Source organism: Phyllobates terribilis, unplaced genomic scaffold (assembly GCF_046119375.1).
Source record: "Phyllobates terribilis strain yellow unplaced genomic scaffold, ASM4611937v1 Scaffold_3__8_contigs__length_932513732, whole genome shotgun sequence".
Taxonomy (NCBI): domain Eukaryota; kingdom Metazoa; phylum Chordata; class Amphibia; order Anura; family Dendrobatidae; genus Phyllobates; species Phyllobates terribilis.
Window position 1 is genome coordinate 420,573,878 of NW_027362763.1, and position 22,692 is coordinate 420,596,569.

Consider the following 22,692-nt stretch of genomic DNA (forward strand, 5'->3'; position numbering starts at 1 on the left):
TGGAAAATTAGTTTTTGGTCAATTACAAACAAGCAAGATTTGTGGCTCTCACAGACCTGTAACTTCTTCTTTAAGAGGCTCCTCTGTCCTCCACTCATTACCTGTAGTACTGGCACTTGTTTGAACTTGTTATCAGTATAAAAGACACCAGTCCACAACCAAAAACAGTCACACTCCAAACTCCACTATGGCGAAGACCAAAGAGCTGTCGAAGGACACCAGAAACAAAATTGTAGCCCTGCACCAGGCTGGGAATACTGAATCTGCAATAGGCAAACAGCTTGGTATGAAGAAATCAACTGTGGGAGCAATAATTAGAAAATGGAAGACATACAAGACCACTGATAATTTCAATCAATCTAGGGCTCCACACAAGATCTCACCCCGTGGGGTCAAAATGATCTCAAGAATGGTGAGCAAAAATCCCAGAACCACACGGGGGGACCTAGTGAATGACTTGCAGAGAGCTGAGAGCTACCATCAGTAACACACTACGCCACCAGGGACTCAGACCCTGCAGAGCCAGACGTGTCCCCTTGCTTAAGCCATAACATGTCCAGGCCCGTCTGAAGTTTGCGAGAGAGCATTTGGATGATCCAGAAGAGTATTGGGAGAATGTCATATGGTCAGATGAAACCAAAGTAGAACTGTTTGATAGAAACACAACTCGTCGTGTTTGGAAGAGAAAGAATGCTAAGTTGAATCCAAAGAACACCATACCTACTGTGAAGCATGGGGGTGGCAACATCATGCTTTGGGGCTCTTTCTCTGCCAAAGGACCAGGACGACTGATCCGTGTACATGAAAGAATGAATGGGGCCATGTATAGTGAGATTTTGAGTGCAAACCTCCTTCCATCAGCCAGGGCATTGAAGATGAAACGTGGCTGGATCTTTCAGCATGACAATGATCCCAAGCACACCGCCAAGGCAACAAAGGAGTGGTTTCGTAAGAAGCATTTCAAGGTCCTGGAGTGGCCTAGCTAGACTCCAGATCTAAACCCTATAGAAAACCTTTGGAGGGAGTTGAAAGCCCTTGTTGCCCAGCGACAGCCCCAAAACATCACTGCTCTAGAGGAGATCTGCATGGATGAATGGTCCAACATACCAGCAACAGTGTGTGCCAACCTTGTGAAGACTTACAGAAAACGTTTGACCTCTGTCATTGCCAACAAAGGATATATAACAAAGTATTGAGATGAACTTTTGTAATTGACCAAATACTTATTTTCCACCAAAATTTGAAAAAAGTTTCTTTCCAAATCAGACAATGTGGTTTTCAAGATTTGTTTTCTCATTTTGTCTCTCATAGTTGAGGTCTACCTAAGATGTCAGTTACAGGCCTCTCTCGCCTTTTTAAGTGGTAGAACTTGCACAATTGGTGGCTGACTAAATACTTTTTTTCCCCACTGTAGCTGATTTTACAATGAGCTGTCCAAGGAGCTGAATAGCTCACAGGGAAAAGCAGCTGCCTGGTGCACAGGAGTTACCAGGTTAGAGCCCTGACATGACTCTTTTTCCTCAACCTAATGTAATAAATATCAGATCCATTACTGTAAAAATATTTGGGACTACGGTAATTGTCCTGAACATGACATGCGGTAAATAAGTTAACTGACTTGCATTTATTTGCAACAACCGTGATCCATCAGCAAGATAATTATTAGACAACCTTAGAAGATGTTAGAACCTATGGATGATGAAACCTGAATATGGATGATTTTGCTAATAATACTTCAAATTCAAGTAATCGAAAATGAATATATGATTGATTTTCCTTGTCTTCACAGATAAGATATGTCTGGACAAAGTGTAAATACTAGCAGAACATCTCATAAAGAACCATCTAACTCTGACTACAGGTGGGAATATGAATATTATGATTATGCACCACTTTCATTTGAAGGACTCAAAGCACACAAGTGTAAGTATTGATTTTTACCTTTTTGAAATTTTACATTATACAAAAATAACTAAGCAAATTTGCATTTCTCCATGGTACTAAGAGGTTGTCCTCAGCTAAACAAGCATGTTTATGGAGATCTGAAGAAGACAGCTGTTTTAAGTCTTTGGTCAGTTTAAAGTGAATCTGAGAGCACAAGCAATGAGTTATTCACTTTTTGTTTAATCTGTAAAAGTAAATTTCCTGCTGTTTGCAAAATTATGTGTAAGTATGCCTCAGTATTACATTAGAATAGCAAAAGACTGGCCATCACTTCCAAAAAGAACACTAGTCTGAACAGGTGCATACTAAGAATACATCACAGAAAAAAAGATGCAGCTTAACCAACACCAGGTCAGATTACCAATGCACCATCAGGATGCAGCAGACCCTCATGATAAAGGCGGGGGCAGCAAAGGTACAAAATACTGATGCAACAGCCACTCACAAACCTACCAATTCATGGAGGGGGTGGCTGTGTAATATTAAACATGCACACAGATGAGGCTTGCATAGGACGCCAGTCACACATATGCGTGTGACGCACAGTGTCTTGCTTACAGCCCATTGATGATGCCCATACTTTTCGATCAGGTGGGCTGTCCAGCACTGTGTAAGTCCACCCCACAAGACAGATGCCCCAATTCACCCAACCAACACTTAAAGGCCCAGCTGCACCCTGTATAAAAATGGAAAAAAGTACAATAAAAATATATAAGATAAATACATTAAATGAGGTATTGGTCGATATTTTGGCCAAAATAGGTAAGCTCGCAACCAGCTTCAAGAGTCTTCATATTTGCGAGTCCTAACACTAAAATTAAAGATGGCTAACATAGAACTATCTGATCTAAAAGTATGAGCGTCATCAACAGGCTGTAAGCCAGACACTGTGCATCACATGTATGTGTGTGACTGGCGTCCTATGCAAGCTTCATCTGTGTGCATGTTTAATACTACACAGGCACCCCCTTCATGAATTGGTAGGTTAGTGAGTGGTTGCTCCAACAGTATTTTGCACCTGTGCTGTGCCCGCCTTTATCATGGGGTGTCTGCTGCATCCTGCTGGTGCATTGGTAATCTGACCTGGTGTTGGTAAAGCTGCATTTTTTTCTGTGATGTTTTTTGAAAGGTTGTTCTATGTTAGCTGCATACTAAGAGTAGCCATCTCCATACATATTGTACATGTTGGTATTATATTAGGACCCAGGTCAAATTTTGAACCATGGTTAGCGATGTGTTTCATGTAGGGTATGCATACTTGGGAACATTCTTTCTCCCAGTCCTTTTTTCCAATGATGAGAGGAAAAAAATACAAAGTTGATTGCAGCATAGCGGTTCCTTTCAATGTTGTCACAAAATATGTGCTTGTTGCGCAGGGATAAAAAAATACTTCAGTTCTTTCATTTTCTAATAATATGTCACAAATCAATCAACGATTTATAAACTGTAGTACTTACTTTGTAGTTTATTTGATCTAATGTTCCATATGTAAAAATCCAATTTTCTTCACTCCCCACATTCGATGACTTTCTTGCTCTTGTCACCTACACCTCAAAAAGATCTCTAGAATTAAACCTTTTCTTATCTTTGACTTTGCAAGAATTCTTACTGTTGCTCTCATTCATGCTCATCTGGACTACTGCAACTCTCTACTAATCTGTCTTCCTCTTACTAAAGTCTACCCTCTCAAATCTGTCCTGAATACAGCGGCCAGGATCATATTACTCTCCAACCGCTATACCGATGCCTCTACCCTGTGCCAGCCGTTGCATCGGTTGCCCATCCACTACTGAGTTCAATATAAACTTATCACTCTCACTCACAAAGTGCTCCATGGTTCAGCACCACCCTACATCCCCTCCCTCATCTGCTAAAGACCTAAGACTAACATCCTCAAAAATCTCAACCTCCCATTCTTGTCTCCAAGACTTCTTGAGTGCTGGGCCAATTCTTTGGAATGCACTACCGAGGACAATTTGATTAATTTCCAATACTCAAAGTTTTAAGTCTAGCCTAAAATGCATTTCTTTAGACTGGCCTATCGCCTCACCTCACTTACAGTGGTGGCCAAAAGTATTGGCACCCCTGCAATTCTGTCAGATAATACTCAGTTTCTTCCTGAAAATGATTGCAATCACAAATTCTTTGGTATTATTATCTTCATTTAATTTGTCTTCAATGAAAAAACACAAAAAGAATTGCCCTAAAGCCAAATTGGATACAATTCCACACCAAACCTAAAAAAGGGGGTGGACAAAAGTATTGGCACTGTTTGAAAAATCATGTGATGCTTCTCTAATTAGTGTAATTAACAGCACCTGTAACTTACCTGTGGCACCTAACAGGTGTTGGCAATAACTAAATCACACTTGCAGCCAGTTAACATGGATTAAAGTTGACTCAACCTCTGTCCTGTGTCCTTGTGTGTACCACATTGAGCATGGAGAAAAGAAAGAAGACCAAAGAACTGTCTGAGGACTTGAGAAACCAAATTGTGAGGAAGCATGAGCAATCTCAAGGCTACAAGTCCATCTCCAAAGACATGAATGTTCCAGTGTCTTCCATGTGCAGTGTCATCAAGAAGTTTAAAGCCCATGGCACTGTGGCTAACCTCCCTAGATGTGTATGGAAAAGAAAAATTGACGAGACATTTCAACGCAAGATTGTGCGTATGGTGGATAAAGAACCTCGACTAACATCCAAACAAGTTCAAGCTGCCCTGCAGTCCGAGGGTACGACAGTGTCAACCCGTACTATCCGTCGGCGTCTGAATGAAAAGGGACTGTATGGTAGGATACCCCGGAAGACCCCACTTCTTACCCCGAGACATAAAAAAGCCAGGCTGGAGTTTGACAAAAACTTACCTGAGAAAGCCTAAAACGTTTTAGAAGAATGTTCTCTGGTCAGATGAGACAAAAGTAGAGCTTTTTGGCAAAAAGCATCAACATAGAGTGTACAGGAAAAAAAAGAGGCATTCAAAGAAAAGAACACGGTCCCTACAGTCAAACATGGCAGAGGTTCCCTGATGTTTTGGGGTTGCTTTGCTGCCTCTGGCACTGGACTGCTTGACCGTGTGCATGGCATTATGAAGTCTGAAGACTACCAACAAATTTTGCAGCATAATGTAGGGCCCAGTGTGAGAAAGCTGGGTCTCCCTCAGATGTCATGGGTCTTCCAGCAGGACAATGACCCAAAACACACTTCCAAAAGCACTATAAAATGGTTTGAGAGAAAGCACTGGAGACTTCTAAGGTGGCCAGCAATGAGTCCAGACCTGAATCCCATAGAACACCTGTGGAGAGATCTCAAAATGGCAGTTTGGAGAAGGCACCCTTCAAATATCAGTCACCTGGAGCAGTTTGCCAAAGAAGAATGGTCTACAATTCCAGCAGAGCATTGTAAGAAAGTCATTGATGGTTACCGGAAGCGGTTGTTCGCAGTTATTTTGGCTAAAGGTTGTGCAACCAAGTATTAGGCTGAGGGTGCCAATACTTTTGTCTGGCCCATTTTTGGAGTTTTGTGTGAAATGATCAATGATTTGATTTTTGCTTCATTCTCTTTTGTGTTTTTTCCTTGCAAGAAAATCAAATGAAGATAATAATACCAAAGAATTTGTGATTGCAATCATTTTCAGGAAGAAACTGAGTATTATCTGACAGAATTGCAGGGATGCCAATACTTTTGGCCACCACTGTATCTAACTATCTCTGTTTTGCCCATACAAAATTTTATTTAAAGTCAGGACTCTAGTAGCATCTGTTCACACACCCTCTATGCACTTAATAGGCTCCTGAACTTGTACACGTACAGGCTGGTGACCGGTTCATGCAGCGTTATGTGAATACCCTATTTATTATATTGATAGCTGGACCGTACAATGCAAGCACTTTTCATCATTTACCTTTCGTGTCTCCCCTATTTCCTCATAGATTGTAAGCTTGCAAGCAGGGCCCTCACTCCGTCTGGTATCTGAGTTATGTGTTATTCTGTATTGACTTTATTGTCTGTACAAGTCCCCTCTAAAATGTAAAGTGCTGTGGAATATGTTGGTGCTATAAAAATAAAAATTATTATATTAGTATTATCTGCGTTGTACAATTAGCCTGCTAAAAATTAGACTTAGGAGACATTGTTCTGACATTGGTAGCAAAAGCTGAAATGCAGGGCCGGCCCGAACGTATAGGCGAACTAGGCGGCCGCCTAGGGCGCCGACCCTAAGGGGGCGCCAGAGAAAAAATCGAAAAAATTATAAAAAATCTTTTCAAAAGGCAAAAAGTTTTAGGGATGGAAAGAAAAGTGTACATACATTTTTTTACCATAAATTTAAAAGAAAAACCGTTGAGCTTCAATTTACGCATGGAAAGGAGGCGCTAAACTACGGACGTGAGTCGTTTGCATCGTCTGCTGACAGGTGTTTGATCCCGCGCGTTTATTTTGCTCCTAAGTTTTCAAATGTTGGCAAAGCAAAGCAAACAACCAAAAATTCACACACTACACTAAAGGGGCGTCCGAGAGACAAAAATACGTATACTTAAAAGGTAGGTGTACCATATGGCCTATTTATACGTAGTTTGGACTTTAGGTACTAGGTACTAGTTGGCGATTATATTGATAGATGTCATCAGCAGTCGATGCGGCTAGTGGGAGGAGTCTGTTTTGACGCATTGGCGTAGACTGCCTGGACTGCCAGTCAGGCCAGCTAAGGCAAGGGAGATAGTATCTACGTTTTTTGCATATCGTCGCGCGTGATTATAATATTTTCGAGGTATGTCTCTACTGTTTGCATGCTTTATCATGTGAGCCATTGCTGTTATTTTGTATATTCATTAGATTCATTGTTCCATGAGGTTTCATGAATGCAAATAGAAAATAGGAGGTTTTTAGTAAATTTTTGGCCTAGGTTCTAAAGTGTTAGGCGCTGCGAGGTAGGTATATTGTTTTGATTTTCAAAAATATTGGAAACATTGGAAATTGTTAAAGAAATTTGTGGTTTTTGTCTTAAAAGTAAAATCGTATTATATAATGTTCAGATAACAATTTTAATCGGCGCATTAACTTTTAGGTAAATGCTGTGTGTTGTAACGAGTCATGGCTGATAAGAAGAAAAAACTTTCGGGGTTTCAGAACCGTAAAATAAAAGCTGAGGAGGAGAGATCACTTTCAAAAATCAAAGGGTCATTTTTAAAATATCTAAGCAATAGAAATGAAGACGCGGAATTCCAAACGTTGGAACAACAGGCTTCTGTTGCCTCGGAAATATCGAATGTGGAAATAGAATTTGTTTCTCATGCTGAAAATAGTGAACTACAACCATCAATATCTGGTGGTAGATCTGATCAAAGTACCAGTACTGACATGGAGGCTGGTACATCTATAGAAATACTACGCAAAGACTATTCGGACGATCCCGCTACGTGGACCGTAATCAATGATGACTTACGCCTAGATGTAGTAAAACTCGGCCCCACACAAGTTAAAGATTTCGATTTTCCTTTGGACACTAATCGTAGAAAATTTTCTTGTGTTCACTATAAACGTCGTCTTGTCAATGGTGAAAGTCTTGAACGCAATTGGCTAACGTATTCTATTCAGAAAAATTCAGTTTTTTGTTTTTGCTGCACGTTGTTTCCAGACTCATCACTTCAACTAGGAATCATCAAACGCTCAGCCTTAGGTACTGATGGTGTAAATGACTGGAAAAACATATCTGCTATTTTAGCCAGCCACGAAAAAAGCAAAGATCACTTGATTAGCTTTCAAAAATGGAAGGAACTCGAAAATAGACTTAATATGAACAAGACCATTGATGAAGAACACTTGCGCAAAATTGAAGAGCAAGAAAAATACTGGCATCAAATTTTAGAAAGGTTGATAGCTCTAGTGAGGGTACTAGGTACACAAAACTTAGCGTTCCGTGGATCAAATGATGCATTGTTTGCATCTAATAATGGGAACTTTTTGAAATTTGTGGAGTATTTGGCTATGTTCGATCCCGTCATGTGTGAGCACATTCGGAAAATCCGGGACAAAGAGATTCATGCACATTATTTGGGAATAACAATACAGAATGAGATGATTCAACTGCTAAGTAATGGTATTCAGGAAAAGATTCTTGACGATGTCAAAACTGCAAGATACTTTTCTGTAGTGCTGGATTGTACTTCTGACGTGTCTCATGTTGAACAAATGACTATCATTGTTCGGTTTGTTTCCACATCAGAAGACAAAAAGTTTGAAATTAAAGAGCACTTCTTGGGATTCATTCCTGTTTCTGATACAACTGGAGGTGGTTTGGCAGCCGCTGTCTTGAACAAATTTGAAGAACTGTCGCTCTCTGTGGACAACTTACGAGGGCAAGGCTACGACAATAGGAGCAACATGAAGGGAAAAAACATTGGACTACAAAGACGAATTTTGGACATAAACCCACGTGCATTCTTTGTGCCTTGCAGCTCCCATTCTCTAAACTTAGTGGTCAACGATGCCGCTAAATGTTGTTTTGGAGCGACAACTTTTTTCCTGTTAGTTCAAAATCTCTACGTATTTTTCTCTTCGTCAACTCAGAGTTGGGAAGTACTCGTGCGTCATTTGCCATCTCTGACTCTAAAACCTCTAAGCGAAACAAGGTGGGAAAGTAGAATTGATGCTCTGGCCCCCCTCCGTTACCAATTGAGCGAAGTCCATGATGCCCTAATGGACATAGCAGAAAATATTAGTCTCACAGGAAGCTCTGGAAATGTCTCCCGGCTAGAAGCTCAAGGTCTTGCTAAACAAGTTGGAACCTTTTCTTTTGTTACATCTGTTCTAGTATGGTTCAACATTTTGTACGAAATCAATTTGACAAGTAAGTTACTTCAGTCACAAGAATTCGATTTAGCTGCTGCTTCTCAACACCTTGACAAAACAAAGAAATATCTGCAATCATTAAGAAGCGATGAAGAGTTTGAGAAGCTGTTAGTTGATGCGAGGGAAATCGCAGAAGAGCTTGGCATACCAGCTAATTTTGAGTCAAGTTCTGCGCCAAAACGTTTAAAGAAAAAAAACAGACAGTTCTCTTATGAAGGGAAAGATGAGCCCATAAGAGATGAGAAACAGAGTTTCAAAATTAACTTTTACTTTGCGATCTTAGATACTGCTATAAATTCAGTTGATGAGCGGTTCACTCAGCTGAAAGAAATGGAATTGAAATTTGGATTTTTGTACCACATCCGTTCACTTGAGGGAAAACCAAGCAAATTTGTTCTGGATAAGTGTAAAGCTCTGGAAAAGTCTCTTACACACAACGAAGTAAAAGACATCGATGCCATAGAGCTATGTGGTGAACTGCAGGCAATGTCAAGACGTGTTCCAGAAGATTTGACTCGCCCCCTGGGCCGTGGGGCACGCGGATCCGGGCAGTAGGGAAACGATGGGGGTAGTAGTGGGGCATACGGCTCAGGGTGGTCAGACCAATAGTAGTCTGCTATGTGCTGTTGATAACGTCCGACTACGCCACCCGTGGATTGCGGTTATTAGGAACCGCCGCTGCAGGGCAGACCGCTGGGGCTGATGGTGTATGCAGCTGAGATGGCGTGACTCCCCACGGGAAGACTGCAGCACCTGGGCAGTGTAGTGGATGGTGGGAGTGATGGTGGTGAGAGTCCCAGTACCGGTAGTGCCGGAAGAGCGAAAAAGCACACGGACAACGTACTGCAGTCCAGGGTCTTTACTCACGGTTAATATCCAAGTCACTTCAGCTGGCAATGACTGCCCGAGCCGTGCTGCGTCCACCAGGTGAGGGGCTCGGTCAACTCCCAGGCAGCTCAGAAGTATGGCTCAGGACCCCCTTCAATCCTTCCTTTGGCCTGCCTCACCAGTGACCCACTTTTGTCCAGCTGCCGCGAACTTGTGCGGGTAAACGTGGATCCCGTTCCCCGCTGTTCTATATGGTGCCTTCCTAGCAGGTTTAATGAGGTGTCGCACCAATAAATGATCACGACGTCCGGTCTTTGGCTGAGGGTAGTTTCTCCTCCACCAACTTGGGATCCGGCACCCTTAATCTGCCTGACCCTTCACCCTGTATTCTCGTGGGTTCTTAGGGTCCCTTCTTCCTTCTTGTTCCTGAGCCCTTCTGTTTCTTTCTCTTCTTTTCCCTTCTCTGTTCCTCCTTCTTCTCCTTTCTCGTGGAGCTGGGCTGAGAAGTAATCCCAGCTCCCCTTCACCTCCTCTCTCTCTCCACTCTCCTCCTCGGCCTCTCTCTAGGCCCACTCTGAAGTAGAGCTCCTACAGAGCCTCTACTCCCTGTCTTCTCCTTTCTCTGCACAGACTGAACTGAACTCCTGTCCTAAGATGGTGCCCACCTTTTATACCTCCCTCTAGCCATGAGCCCAGGTGACCAGCAACCAATGGGCTCCTACCTACACTCAGGAACTGTCCCCTATCTGCTCCTACATCACCAGGTATTCCTCCCCCCTCCCCACTCCAGCCAGGGACATGGTCTGTCGTACCTGCATTTATGTCTAATGGGAGTACCGTTGAGCTGTCCCTCAGAAATGGGGTGAGTGTGCTGTATGCAGCTAACTGAGCCCTGGTCCATACTCCATCCTTACCTGGGAGTGGAATACCACACCTCTGGCAGAGGTGCAATACCCCTGTAGCGGCCGAATCCTCGGGGCGCTACAGATTCATCACCAAAAGACGTTCTTGAACTTTTGCTTAAATCTGACTTGAAAGAAAGTGTCCCCAACCTGGTGGTGGCTCTAAGAATTCTTTTGACTCTGCCTGTGTCCGTGGCCTCAGGAGAGAGAAGCTTCTCAAAACTAAAGCTAATTAAAACATATTTAAGGGCAAATATGACGCAAGAGAGGTTGGTTGGGTTGGCAACAATTTCGATAGAATCTGAAGTTGCTAAACAAATTAATCTCGGTGACTTAGTGTCATCCTTTTAAAAAAAAAAAAGGCAAGGAAACAAAAATTTGAATTACCTATGGTCGTTTTTGTTTTGTGTTATTGATTACTTTGTATATATTTGTCCTATACAACTTCTCAGAAGATTAAAGAGTTAGGAGAGAGTTAATTAATCATTGTTGTTGTGGTTTATTTTGCTCCTAAATTTATATCCCAAGTTTTCATCTACTGCCAAGAATAGTAGGGGCGCAACAAAATAGTTTCGCCTAGGGCGCCGTAATCTCTCGGGCCAGCCCTGCTGAAATGTCTCTGCAGTATCGCATAATTTTACAGAGGTTCATAAAGGGAAAAGCCAGGGCTTTTCTATAATAGGTGTTGAAAGGGCGAGTCCTCCTGTGAGAGGTGGAGACCACCGATGTACGTTATTTAGTAGGGAAGCCTACTGGTATTTCCAGCTAGGAATTAGTGTCCTCAGTGGATTGAAAGTAAAACAAGATATCATGTTACATTATTAAATGACTTTTTTATCTGCTAAATGAAAATTATTATGTTAAAAACTTTTTTTTCTCCTTGATTATTTAAAAACATACTGTATGTGCTTCATTGGTCCTTATAGATTTTACTTATTCACTCGTGTGAATTGTTTTTGATTTTTCTTTAATTGTTTTTGATTGGTTGAGGGTAAATATATATGCCTTTCAAATGTTGCTTTCCAGTATCTAGAATTAAGAAAAAGTTCATCTGTTTGAAATGCGTCAGCAGTAACATTCATGTCTGTCTGTATGGATCTTATAAGATGTCCATAATAAAAACTGGAAGATATTACCTCTCTAAACAAAGTGCTGGATTGAATTTCTTTTTTCTATCGATACTTGGAGATAGGAGTGACAGTGGCACGTGCTGTCATCAGTATATACAGTACATCCGAAAGTGAGTACACCCCTCACATTTTTGTAAATATTTTATTATATCTTTTCATGGGAAAACACTGAAGATATGATACTTTGATACAATGTGAAGTAGTCAGTGTAGAGCTTATACAACAGTGTAAATTTGGGATGCCCTCTAAATAACTCAACACACAGCCATTAATGTCTAAACCGCTGGCAACAAAAGTGAGTACACCCCTAAGTGTAAATGGCAAAATTGTGCCCAAAGTGTCAATATATTTTGTGGCCACCACTATTTAAAAGCACTGCCTTAACTCTTTTTGACATGGAGTTCACTAGAGCTTCACAGGTTGCCACTGGAATCCTCTTCCACTCCTCCATGATGACATCACGAAGCTGGTGGATGTTAGAGACCTTGAGCACCTCCACCTTCTGTTTGATGAGGCCCCACAGATGCTTAATAGGGTTTAGGTCTAGAGACATGCTTGGCCAGTCTCAGTTTCTTTAGCTAGGCAGTGGTCATCTAGGTCTCATCAGACCACAGGACATGGTTTCAGTAATCCAAACTGTTTGCGGGCTTTCTTGTGCATCATCTTTAGAAGAGGCTTCCTTCTGGGACGACAGCCATGCAGACCAATTTGATGCAGTGTGCGGCGTATGGTCTGAGCACTGACAGGCTGACCCTACTACCCCTTTAACCTCTGTAGCAATGCTCGCAACACTCATGCGTCTATTTTGAAAAGACAACCTCTGGATATAACACTGAGCATGTGCACTCAACTTCTTTGGTAAACCATGTTCCGGCCTGTTCTGAGTGGAACCTGTCTTGATAAACCGCTGTATGGTCTTGGCCACCATACTGCAGCTCAGTTTCAGGGTGTTGGCAATCTTCTTATAGCCTAGGCCATCTTGATGTAGAGCAACAATTCTTTTATTCTGATCTTCAGAGAGTTCTTTGCCATGAGATGCCATGTAGAACTTCCAGGGCCCAGTATGAGAGTGTGAGAGCGATAACACCAAATTTAACGCACCTGAAACATTGTAACATTAAGTCACATGACTCCGGAGAAGGAAAATGGATAATTGGGCTCAATTTGGCTATTTTCACTTACGGGTGTACTCACTTTTGTTGCCAGCAATTTAGACATTAATGGCTGTGTGAGTTATTTAGAGGGCACACCAAATTACATGTGATATAAAAACATTTTTTTATTGTATTAAATAAAATATGTGAACATATTAGAAAAGAGGTATCCAAAATGCTTTGGGATCACAGTATAAATAGATTTTTATTCTAAATGAAAAAAAGCTTTCGTATCTTCACCCCTGAGGAAGCCACAGATAGGTGGTGATCATTCCTCATCTTAATTCCTGACAGACTTCACAGGTTTTTCCTACTGGTTAATTTGTATTGTCATCTTGTACCCTCATATTTACCCACTTGGGTACCTTCAGGGTTATTTAACTCTATCATCCTTGTACTTTTGGTACTTTGGTATTTTCATGTATTACTCTTGGACATTTATTGCAAGCAAATATTATTCATTGCCAGGCAATCTTGTGGTATTCACCTATATGTATAGATATTTGGTCCTTCAGGAGGGTTTACTTTTTAATCATTTTGCATTATTTTTTTGTTGAGTAACTTTATCACTGTTTGTACGGGTATTCATACTTAACTGCATTTGGGCTTGTATGTCTGTGTTGTTTAACCCCTTAGTGACCAAGCCAGTTTTGACATTAATGACCAAGCCAAATTTTACAATTCTGACCACTGTCACTTTGAGGTAATTACTCTGGAACGCTTCAACAGATCCCACTGATTCTGAGATATTTTTTTTCGTGACATATTGTACCTCATGGTAGTGGTAAAATTTATCCAATATCACTTATGTTTATTTTGCAATGTTGCAATTTTCAAACTTTGAATTCTTATGCCCTCAGAGAGATATGTCATGCAAAATAGTTATTAAATAAGCAAATAAGCAATTTTTGCAACATCATTTTTTTTGTTAGGAAGTTATAAGGGTTAAAAGTTGACCAGCAATTTCTCATTTTACAAAACCATTTTTTTTAGGGACCACATCACATTTGAAGTGACTTTGATGGGTCTATATGACAAAAAATACCCAAAAGTGACACCATTCTAAAAACTGCACCCTCAATGTATTCAAAACCACATTTAAGAAGTTTATTAACCCTTCATGTGCGTCACAGGAACTGAAGGAACATGGAAGAAAAAAATGAACATTTTTCACAAAAATTTAACTTCAAACCCAAATTTTTTTCATTTTCATAAGGGTAACAGGAGAAAATAGACCGCAAAATTTGTTATGCAATTTCTCTTGAGTATGCCGATTCCCCATATGTAGGGGAAAACTCTTTGGGCGCACAGTAGGGCTTGGAAGGGAAGGAACACTATTTGACTTTTTGAATGCAAAAATGGCTGGAATCGAGAGTGGACGCCATGTCGCGTTTGAAAAGTCCCTGATGTGCCTAAACAGGGGATATCCCCCACAAGTGACCTCATTTGCAAAAATAGACCCCTCTAGGAATGTATCTAGATGTGTGGGGAGCACCTTTAAACCCCAGGGACTTCACAGAAGCTTATAACTTAGAGGAGTGAAAATAAAAAAAATAAAATTTTTCCAACAAAAAATGTACTTTTTGCCCCAATTTTTTTTTTCACAAGGGCAACAGGAGAAATGGACCACAAAATTTGTTGTGTAATTTCTCCTGAGTACGCCGATACCCCATGTGTATGGGAAAACTATTTGGGTGCTTGGCAGGACTCGGAGGGGACTTTTTGAACGCAAAAATGGCTGTAATCGAGAGCGGATGCCATGCCGCGTTTGGAGAGCCCCTGATGCGCCTAAACAGTGGAAATCCCCACAATTGACCCCATTTTGGAAACCAGACACCTCAAGGATTTTATCCAGGGGTGTAGTGATCTTTTTAAACCCACAAGTTGATAACATTAGGTCATCATATGGAAAAATTTTATTTTTTCATGAAAACATTTAAATTAGCCCCAAATTTGTAATTCACAATAGATTATAGGTGAAAAAAGACCCTATAATTTGTTACGCAATTTCTTCTGAATGTGATGATACTCCATATGTGTTCAAAAACTTCTGTTTTGGCACATGGCAGGGCTAGGAAAGGAAAGAGCTGTATTTGTCTGGAATTAATTGTGAATGCCATGTCGCATTTGGATAGCCCCTGACAGCAGAAACCCCCCACAAGTGACCCCATTTGGGAAACTAGACCCCTCAAGGAATTCATCTAAGGGTGTACTGAGCATTTTTAACCTACAGGTGATTCGCAACACTTTATAACTGTTATGCACACGCCCGGGCTAAGCGGCGTGTGCGTGTGATTGGTAGTGATTCCACTGGACCGTGCCGGAGAGTGAATGCCTGGAGGGGCGTGACTAAGTATTCACCCGATCCGACCAGGGTCGCACGACGGCATACGACGCCAGTGCACCAAGGAGGAACCGAGCAGAGGGACCAGGTGCTACTCCAGGACAGACCCCGGACACGGCTGTTGACCCACACAGGGGAATACAGGAACAGGCTGGTAGGCTGGCACACAGACTGGTGGGTATAGGCAGGCACGACTGGTATGCAGGCAGGCGGGTATGCAGGCAGGGGGGTAAAGGCAAGCACAGCTAGAGTGCAGACAGGGAGGCACTAGCAGGTAGGAACACAGGCGGGATAGGACCCAGTACACACCGGGACTCAGGAACAATACAGGCAGAGGGTTACAGGCAAGCACAGCTAGAGTGCAGACAAGGCTGAGCAGGGAGGACAGGGCTCTGTTCACACGGAACAGACAGGAAGGGAAAGACAGAGCCAGATACTCACACAGTACTTGCAGAGACAACAAGCAGGAGTTAGGTACGAGTTCAGACTCTGCAGAAAAAGGAAGGGAACGGACATAGAGGCAAAACAGGTAAAGGACAGGAGAGAGTTCAGACTGGAACTGAGTGTACGGAGGAGACCGACACTGCAGAGGGATACAGGAGCGGGTCTGGGAATACGGCCCCCAGAGAGGCGGAACGAACAGGCAAGGAGCGTGTTCAGACAGGACAGACCAGACACAGGAGCGGGTCTAGGAAATCGGCCACTAGAAGGCGAGAGGAACAGGCTAGGAGCGAGTTCAGACAGGTCAGACAAGATACAGGAACGGGTCTAGGTAATCGGCCCCTAGAAGGCAGGAGGAACAGGCTAGGAGCGTGTTCAGACAGGACAGACAAGAGAACACAGAAAGGACTCAGTTCAGACACGGGAGCTGATACCGCAAGGCAGGAGACATACAGGACTCAGTTCAGACACGGGAACTGATACAAAAAGCAGGAGACAAGAGACGGGACCTGGCACCTTCAGAGTGCAAGCACACACTGAAGGAAACACTATGCTCAGGCAGGGATAGAAGGGAGCTGCTGAGCTATATACCAAGTGACAGACAGCAATAGGCTGAGGACGCACAAGGGGTGTGACCCACAGCAGGTACAAAAGGCAGGAAGTGATCGGGCGCCGCCCTTAAGCAGCAGAAACAGACACAAACAGACAGCATGGAGGGAAGCCAGAGAGACATTCTGGACAGGAGATCAAGTGCGCCCTCTTGCACAGTGGGAGATGGACCACCATGCAAGGACGCCGCCAGGTATGTTACAATAACATTTAGATATGAGAACAAAAAATATATTTTTTCCACTAAAATACTGTTTTAGCACCAAATTTATAATTTACACGGTGTAATGGGCGAAATCGGACCCCACAATTTGTTACACAATTTCTCCCGAATGTGGCAGTACCCCACATGATGTGGTTGTACATTACCATTTGAGCACATGGCAGGGATGGGAAGGAGCGCTACTTGGCTTTTAGAACGCAGATTCTGTTTGAAAAGATTGTGGGCTCCATTAGGTGAGTCCCTGAGGTGCCAGAACAGCAGAACCCACCCCAGGTGACCCCATATTGGAAACTTCACTGCCTAAGGAATTCATCTAGGGGTGTAGTGAGTATTTTGAACACATAGGTGCCTCACAGAATTTTATAACATTAAGACATGGAAATATGACATATTAGTGGTGAAAATGTAACTATTGTATTTGCTGCAAATTTTTCAGGGACACAAGGGTTAATAGGTGAAACTGGACCCCATAGTTTATTCCACAATTTCTCCCAAACGCGATGATGCCCCATATGTCATCAGAAATTACTGTTAGGCCACACGCCAGGGCTGAGAAGGAAGGAGCGCTATTTGGCTTTTGAAGCATAGATTTTGCTAGAATAGTTTGTACGTGACATTTTCGGAGCCCCAAAGGTGCGAGAACAGCAGAAAAAAAACAAAAGTGACCCCATTGTAGAAATTGCACCTCTCAATATATTCACCTACGGTTGCAGTGACTATTTTGTAATATCCACCCAAGGTTTTTTTTCTGTAGAATTGCAAATATTCCAGTTTAGTACCCATTAGTGATGAGCGAGCACTAAAATGCTCGGGTACTCGTTGTTCGAGTAGAGCAAATTGGAATACTCGCGTGCTCGGACCGAGTAACGAGCCCAATGTAAGTCCATGGGAAACTCGAGCATTTTTCTGGCACCTCCCCCCAGCGGTCTGCAAAGGGCCTAAAAATTGTCCAAATTGATGGGAACAGTGCTCAAATGACATGGCAACAGCATGGGGAAGACCCCTGGAAGCATTTCTGACTCCCAGGTCACTGCTGTCAACAACGTTGTCAGAGTATTACGCCACTTTTACGGACTCACAATAAAACATACAAAAACTAAACCAAAATGGATTTTCCTGGGAAATATGTTAAGGAACATCCTTTCCAGGGTAATGACTTGTATATAAGGCAAAATAAATATACAAAAACAAAAATGCTCCTCCACACCCTGAGCTATGTTCACACGTAGCGTTTTTGATGCGGTTTTGCACTTTTGCATTGCTTTCAACCGTGACAAATGCATTCACCAGGAAATGTCATTTTAACATTTTACAACCTTATCTGGTCATGTGGTGTGTGACACATCATCAGACACATCCTGCTTCATTTATGAAGGAGGGACCCTGAAAGTCACAAAGCCTATTTTTATAGGGCCATCAGGCGGCCCTTATTATTCTTAAAGGGTCAGCAGTCGGCCCTCGCTATTGTTAGAGAGCTATTAGCCGGCTATGCTTTGTTGTTCCCATTATTAACCCTGTGGGTCTCCTATACTGTTATTGAGTATGCAGTGACTGCAACGGCTGCCAAAAATTTGGAGGAACTCCAATGCCCCTTGCAAAAGAAATAGAGGTCGGAGGGCCTCCTGCAAAAAATGCTCCCATTATTAGGAAGTGTGTCTCCCATACTGTTTACATATGCAGTGAAGCCATTGCTGCCCAAAATTTGGAGGAACTCCAATGCCTCTTGCTAGAGAGGTCGGAGGGCCTCCTGCAAAAAATGCTCCCATTATTAGGAAGTGTGTCTCCCATACTGTTTTCTTATGCAGTGAAGCAACGGCTGCCAAAAATTTGGAGGAACTCCAATGCCCCTAGCAAGAGATGTAGAGGTCGGAGGGTCTCCTGAAAACAATGTTTCCATTATTAGGAAGTGTGTCTCCCATACTGTTTGCCTATGCAGTGAAGCAACGGCTGCCAAAAATTTGGAGGCACTCCAATGCCCCTTGCAAGAGACGTAGAGGTCGGAGGGCCTCCTACAAAAAATGCTCCCATTATTAGGAAGTGTATCTCCCATACTGTTTTCCTATGCAGTGAAGCAACGGCTGCCAAAAATTTGGAGGAACTCCAATGCCCCTTGCAAGAGATGTAGAGGTCGGAGGGCCTCCTACAAAAAATGCTCCCATTATTAGGAAGTGTGTCTCCCTTACTGTTTGCCTATGCAGTGAAGCAACGGCTGCCAAAAATTTGGAGGAACTCCAATGCCCCTTGCTAGAGACATAGAGGTTGGAGGGCCTCCTGAAAACAACAATCCCATCATTAGGAAGTGGGTCTCTCATACTGTTTGCCTATGCAGTGAAGCAACGGCTGCCAAAAATTTGGAGGAATTCCAATGCCCCTTGCAAGAGACATAGATATATTGATATGGTACATATGGTGGTGGAGGGTGAGGATGCGGAGAAGGAGGAGGGCAAGAGCAAATAGACAAAATCAGGAAGCGTATACCCATGTCTGGGTGTGAAGACAGAGGTACATGGGAATAGAGTTAGACCTCCCAAAAAAAGACACTGAATTTGAGTTTATGTTACGCTGCTATCATTCCATGGTGTTGAGAAGTCTGGCCCAATCCAGCCCTTGTTCATTGTTATAAGAGTCAGCCTGTCAGCATTTTCAGCTGACAGGCGGATGCGCTTATCGGTTATAATTCCACCGGCGGCACTAAAAACCCACTCTGACAAAACGCTAGCGGCAGGCTAGGCCAGGACCTCCAGGGCACAGAGAGCCAGTTCATGCCACATGTCCAGCTTGGATACCCAATAATTATAAGGCACAGAGGAATCACGGAGAATGTTGGTACGGTCGGCAAGGTACTCCCTCACCATCTTCCGAAACTTTTCATTCCTTGAGAGAGTACCCCACGCATCAGGGCTTGTGCGATGGGAGGGTCTGAGAAAACTGTTCCAGAACTTTGACAGTGTTCCTCTGCCTCTGCTCAATTGCATTTGTGCCTCTCTCGCCTGTACGCCTTGGTTGTCCAACGAACTGTGACCTCTGCCGCCAGCGTTTTGAGAAGGGAATTTTTTTACAAAAGCCTTCTTGTACTGCACCATTTTATTAGGCCTGTCCTGCAAGGGAATAAGAGACAGAAAGTTCTCCTTCAAGCGTGGATCTAGAAATGCCACTAACAAATAATGACTGTCACCCAAAATTTGGACAACGCGATGGTCACGGGAAAGGCAGCGTAACATAAACTCAGCCTTATGTGCCAGACTGCAAGAGGCAAGACTTCCATGTCCTCACCAAGAGGATGACTGACCATGCTCTCCTCCTCTTCCTCCTCCTCCCTGTCCTCAGGCCATCCACACTGACCAGCTGTTCAGTTGTGCAGGTAGTACCGTTTATAGCGCAGGAAACCGTACGCACCACACACACACACATACACACTGTATAGGCCGTACGCACCACACAAACACTGTATACGCCATACCCACCACACACACACACTGTATACGCCGTACGTAACACACACACACACACACACACACACTGCATACGCCGTATGCACCACACACACACAGTATACGCCGCACGCTCCACATACACACACACACTGTATACGCCGTATGCACCACAACTCACACACACTCTGTATACGCCGTACGCACCACACACACACACTGTATACGCCGTACACACCACACACACACACTGTATACGCCGTATGCACACCACACACACACACACACTGTATACGCCGTACGCACCACACGCATGCACACTGTATACGTCGTATGCACCACACGCATACACACTGTATACACCGTACGCACCACACACACACATTGTATACGCCTTATGCACCACAGACACACTGTATACGCCGTACGCACCACACACTGTATACGCCGTATGCACCACACACACACACACTGTATACGCCGTACACACCACACACACACACACTGTATTCGCTGTACACACACTATACGTCGTACGCACCACACACACTGCATACGCCGTACGCAACACACACACACTGTATACGCTGTACGCACCACACACACACTGTATACGCCGTACGCACCACATGCACACAGACAGTATACGCCGTACGCACCACACACACACACTGTATACACTGTACGCACCACACACACACTGTTTACGCCGTACACATGACCACACACACACTCTGTATACGCTGTACGCACCACACGCACACTGTATGCGCCGTATGCACCACCATACACACACTCTATATACGCCATACGCACCGCACACACACTGTATACGCCCTACACACCACATACACGCACACTGTATACGCTGTACACACCACACACACACACACACACACTGTATGCGCCCTACGCACCACTCACACTTTATACGCCTTATGCACCACACACACACTGTATACGCCGTACGCACACCACACACACACATGCACACACTATACGCCGTACGCACACACACTGTATACGCCGTACGCACCACACACTGTATACACCGTATGCACCACACACTGTATACACTGTACGCACACCACACACACGCACACACTATACGCCGTACGCACACACACTGTATACGTCGTACGCACACACACTGTATACGCCGTATGCACCACACACACACACTGTATATGTCGTACACACCACACACACACATACTCACTGTATACGTCGTACGCACCACACACACACTGTATTCGCCGTACGCACCACACATACACACACACTGTATACGCCGTACGCACCACACATACACACACACTGTATACGCCGTACGCACCACACACGCACACTGTATACGTCGTACGCACCACACACACACACTGTATACGCCGTACGCACCACACACACACACACTGTATACGCCGTACGCACCACACACACACTGCATACGTCGTACGCACCACATACACACACAGTATACGCCATACGCATCACACACACACTGTATACACCGTATGCACCACATACACACACAGTATACGCCGTACGCACTACACACACACACTGTATACGCCATACGCACCACACACACTGTTTACGCCGTACACATGACTACACACGCACTGTATACGCTGTATGCACCACACACACACTGCATACGATGTACGCACCACCATACACACACTCTGTATACGCCGTATGCACCACACACTGTATACGCCGTGCGCACCACACACACACACTGTATACGCCATACTCACCACATACACACACACACACACACACACTGTATACGCTGTACGCACCACACACACACTACGTGCGACGTACGCACCACCATACACACACTCTGTATACGCCGTACGCACCACACACACTGTATATGCTGTACGCACCACATAGACACACACACTGTATACACCGTACGCACCACACACACACTGTATATGCCGCACACACACACATTGTATGCGCCGTATGCACCACACACACACACTGTATACGCCATACGCACCACACACACACACACTGTATACACCGTACGCACCACACACACTGTATACGCCGTACGCACCACCACACACACACTCTGTATACACCGTACGCACCACACACACATTGTATACGCCATAGGCACCACCACACACACACTGTATACGCCGTAAGCACCAAACACACACAAACACACACTGTATACATCGTACGCACCACACACACACCTCTGTATACGCCGTATGTACGTTTTGTCCTTATGTGGATACAATGTCAATTAAAGCACATTTGTCATAAATTTTTCCATGTTAATAAAATGTTACCTTTACCTACTTTGCTTTCATTTTAACACAGGGGGAGGGGTGAGTGCACAGAGGAAAGAGGACACACAGGAGGGAGACAGCTCAAATGAGAGAACACATGAGGGAAGAAGACCGCACAGGGGTGGAGAGAGAGACAGCAGACAAGGGGGACAGCACATGGGGTACACAGGTCAAAGAAGAGATCACATGAGAGGAGAAGACAGAAGATGGGGGAGAGAGAAAGCGCACAGGGGGAAGAGAACAGAGCACAGGGGGGAGACAGCTCAAATGGGACAGCACATGATGAGGGGAGAAAACAGCACAGGAAGGAGAGAGACAGCAGACAAGGGGGATAGCACATGGGGTAGACAGGACAAAGAAGAGAGCACAGACAGGAGAAGTCAGCACGTGGGGGAAAGAGAGGGTGGATAGGTGGGTGAGCACATGGGGGGGAGAGATTCTCAATGCGGCAAAGCCTGCCCCCATCGTGACATTACCGCATCGGCCCTCCATCTATTTAAAAATATTATTCTACACGTAGACCTT

At 43.9% G+C, this 22,692-nt stretch overlaps 1 protein-coding gene across 1 annotated transcript in view; it reads left to right on the forward strand.

Annotated features, from left to right (window-relative positions):
- The window catches only part of MRAP2 (melanocortin 2 receptor accessory protein 2), a 260,128-nt gene that overhangs the window by 48,181 nt on the left and 189,255 nt on the right, over positions 1-22,692 (forward strand). The window contains exon 2 of the mRNA XM_073673153.1: positions 1,790-1,923. Coding sequence (XP_073529254.1) covers positions 1,797-1,923 — 127 coding nt within the window. The 5' untranslated portion in view covers positions 1,790-1,796. The remainder of the gene's footprint in view (positions 1-1,789; positions 1,924-22,692) is intronic.